This window comes from Polypterus senegalus, chromosome 12 (genome assembly GCF_016835505.1).
Source record: "Polypterus senegalus isolate Bchr_013 chromosome 12, ASM1683550v1, whole genome shotgun sequence".
NCBI lineage: Eukaryota > Metazoa > Chordata > Cladistia > Polypteriformes > Polypteridae > Polypterus > Polypterus senegalus.
In genome coordinates, this window is record NC_053165.1 from 134,209,514 (window position 1) to 134,213,345 (window position 3,832).

Genomic DNA, 3,832 nt, shown 5'->3' on the forward strand with positions numbered 1-3,832 from the left:
CTAAATATTGGGAGATACAAGTTCCACAGAAGTATTTTTCTAGTTTGACTAGAAAATAAATTTTAAGCATCCACAATGCTAGTTGCTACCAAGGATGCACCATCTCCTGTGGTCATAAGCAAAGGAAACTGGGTAAATAAACAGACAGATAGCACACCACTGACCACACTATCCACTGTCAGTTAAGAACAGTTCAAGTAATGCAGCATTATCTCTTTCACTACAAAGGCACCATCTTCAAATTCTGCAAGTAATATAAAAGCTGATGCCTATGTGGCCATCTATCATTTACAGCCTGCACCTAGAGGACAAAGGTGTTCTTAAGCTCCTCCCACTGGCAAAGGCGTAATTTCCCTGCTGTTTCACTTCAATGCTGGCTCCAAGTATCCAAAGTTCATTATGCTGAAAGGGTAACATGACAATAGAAACAAGGACAGATCCGTCCCAATGCAACAGATGGTAACTGGAGTGTGGGTATCAGATTAGGTCTCCATAGAGACAGTTTATTGGACTTGGACTTTGCTTCAATGTGGGGATGGGTGGGTGTGGGGATAGGGTAAAAAAACACGGAAGTAACACGGCCATAACGCACAGACCTTCAAGACAGCAGGATGGTAAGACGGTGCTGCTTTCCTACAGCCTTTATAGTTGAATCTCTTACCTGAAAGTTCATGTAAAATTTTAATCTTTCCAAACAGGCAAAATTTTTGACACAGGACCAAATTAATGGTGAGTAATGACTCCAGTTTGTGTCTGCTGATCGGTTTCTTTCATTATTATTATTTATATACCAAGCTAAATCTTGTCCAGTATCACAGCTGATGTACTGGATGTCCCAGTAATGAGAAACCCACAAAGAGCTAAAGAACTAATTGAAAACATGTCATGTCCACACAGAATTTAAAGAATGCTTCTCACTGTATGACACCAAGCGTAAAGGAAAGATCAATGCTCCGGACCTGCTGACAGTGATGCGATGCCTGGGGACAAGTCCAACCCGTGGGGAGGTGGAGCGGCACTTGCAAATCCACAAAATAGATAAGTCTTCAATAAACGGGTACAATATACAGGATCTGTGTCACATATCCTGGGGTTTCAAGAGCATTCTTTCTTCTAGAAGGCCACTTTAACATCAAAAATTCCTAACTACAGGTTCCAATGGTGAAGTCGACTTTTCCACATTCCTCACCATAATGCATCGCCAAATACAGCAAGAGGACCCTAAGACAGAAATCCTGGAGGCTATGCTGATGACAGACAAGCAGAAAATGGGCTACATTCAGGCCTCTGAGCTACGAGCCAAGTTGACAGGCCTTGGAGAGAAGCTCACCGACAAAGAAGGTACAAGGCAACTTGAGATATAACAAACATGAGATCACAGGCTTTTGTTTGCAGCAGCTGCTAACACTGTATTCTTTTCATTCACTTTTACAGTAGACGACCTGCTAAAGGAGGCTAATGTGGAGCCCAATGGCATTGTGCATTATGAAGAGTTTGTTACCATGATTACACTGCCACCACCAGACTACTAACAAAGCAGAAATCAAATGAGCACAAGTTGCAAAAGCCCAGATGAAACACAGCCTTCCTCTGTGTTGGTGGTTCCTCGTCTTACACTATTAAGCACTAACAAAAGTAGGAAGCAGACAACAATAAAAGACGCAACTTGTGCGGCTACAGGTAAAAACTAAATGTAAGGATGGGAAATCTGATAAATGTAAACAACCTGTTGTAAAAACAAATAAAAAATACTCAGTAATTCATATGGGGCTTTTTCAATTAAAATGTTTTCAGTAAATTATTTAAACCCACATTTAACGTACAATACTGCATGCTATTAAACTACATAAATTCATCATTTTGTATGAGGTTCTTATTGAATTTTACTTCCACAAGTGGTCTTTCCGAGTTGGAAAATTACCTTTTAAAGTGAATACCTTAAAGCTGAGAAGGGGAAGTTGTAATGTGTTCACATTTCTGCCGCTATGTATCATTCTGCATGGCAATGTTCAATCCTGTCCAGCTCATGTCAACTACAGATTGACCAAACTTTAGTAATTTGTTACTTGTGAAGGAAAATAAACTATTCTGAAATTTGGCTGACCCAAATTAGCTGATTTTGTTACAGATTAAAATTGCAAATGCATTCTTTTAAGCAAAAGCATGGGAATAACAGAAATTACATGAGTGATTCTGGTTAGAGTCACGGATAAATCAATACCAACATGAAAATAAAGAAAATATTTAATTCATCCATCCATCCATTATCCAACCTGCTACATCCTAAGGGTCATGGGGGTCTGCTGGAGCCAATCCCAGCCAACACAGGGCGCAAGGCAGGAAACAAACCCTGGGCAGGGCACCAGTTAATTATAAAAATTAAAAGCAGAGATAACCAGCAACTCAAAAATTAAAGAGCAGATAAAATCCGTACCTTTGTTGGCTGTGACAACCTTTTCCTTTTTAGGGCCACAGGTGTGCTTATTCCGATGTCAAGTCAGATTTGACAGAAAAAAAATTAATTCCATCAGCTCCCTTCTAACATCCCATCCCCATGCCTGTCATTGTCCAGGGATGTTTTGCGATATATTTGATATTAAAAGAATCAAACTATAGATACAGAGACATGGGAACTGTTAATAGTCCCTGGACACTTTTTACTACTTTTACTTTTTGTAAATTTCCCCTTGGGATTAATAAAGTATCTATGTAATAGGTATGACAAATGAACGAAGACTGCAATAACTTGCATTGAGGTCCTTGATTCCTGCCATTTTAGGCTGCACTCTGCCACAAAAGTAGACCAGGTGGCTTTCAGATTGCTAAAGTCATATTACAAACTAAATTTTGTTTCTTTAGTGTTTTGGCAAAAGAGAATTTGTATTTCTTAAAAATGTGTGGTTCCTCATAAAAAAAGCCAATATTATACAAATTGATGCTAAATTGATATAACATTTTCTTAGTTTCTAGCTCTCTTAGTAGGCAAAAATGATTAATCAATATCAACTGCTCATGGATGTGAAGTCAATGAATGCTTTTAGCAATTAATTTTGTTTAAAAACAAAAGATACACAAACAAAACTAAGGGATTCTCTCTCTATCCAGGATGAAATAATTCATCATAATAATTTTTTTCAAACTCACTGTGTGCACAGACAGACAAATGGAAGACATGGATAGCACACATTTCTGCTTTTTGTTCTAGTAAGTAAAAGAAATGAGTGAATATATATATATATATATATATATATATATATATTTTTTTTTTTTAAAAGAAATTAGATTCAACACATCCATGTATCCAAAGGGCAACCCTACAAAGACCTAAGGCAGAAAGTGGCATGGCTCTACCTTTCAATTTTATTACTGGGCGGCAAATATACAAGCAATAAAAACTGGACATTGACACAACTAGATGAACATACACAGTCTTGATCCTCAATAGAGATAAAATCCTGCAGTACTTTATATTCTTTGCTTTGTACCCCAATAAGTACAAGTCATCGCCAAATATACTAACACCACAAATGTGCTTCACTCACTCAGAACATGGAACCAAATGTAGGAAGTATTTAAAGATAGAGAAGCTTTTATCTGTGGCACCTCTGCATGAGAAACACCTTTTTCCACCCACTGAAATGTAGACAGTTTTTAATGTCTGCAAAACATTCGAGATTAAATAACTTAGAGATTAGTACATAGACAACGTCTTTGCATCCTATGAACAATTACACTCTAAATTTAACTTTCCAGCAACACATTTATTTCACTACATTCAAATTAGAAACTCTGTTAAACAAAGCCTGCCCAATTTTCCTCTCCTCCCAATTAC

At 37.6% G+C, this 3,832-nt stretch overlaps 1 protein-coding gene across 1 annotated transcript; it reads left to right on the forward strand.

Annotated features, from left to right (window-relative positions):
• The first annotated feature begins 537 nt into the window (after window positions 1-537).
• On the forward strand, window positions 538-2,189 carry calml4a (calmodulin-like 4a). Its single transcript, XM_039773497.1, has 5 exons — window positions 538-614; window positions 699-729; window positions 898-1,038; window positions 1,153-1,341; window positions 1,435-2,189. The coding sequence occupies exons 1-5, from the start codon at window positions 612-614 to the stop codon at window positions 1,530-1,532; spliced, it is 462 nt and encodes a 153-aa protein (XP_039629431.1). The 5' UTR covers window positions 538-611; the 3' UTR covers window positions 1,533-2,189.
• Window positions 2,190-3,832: the final 1,643 nt, after the last annotated feature.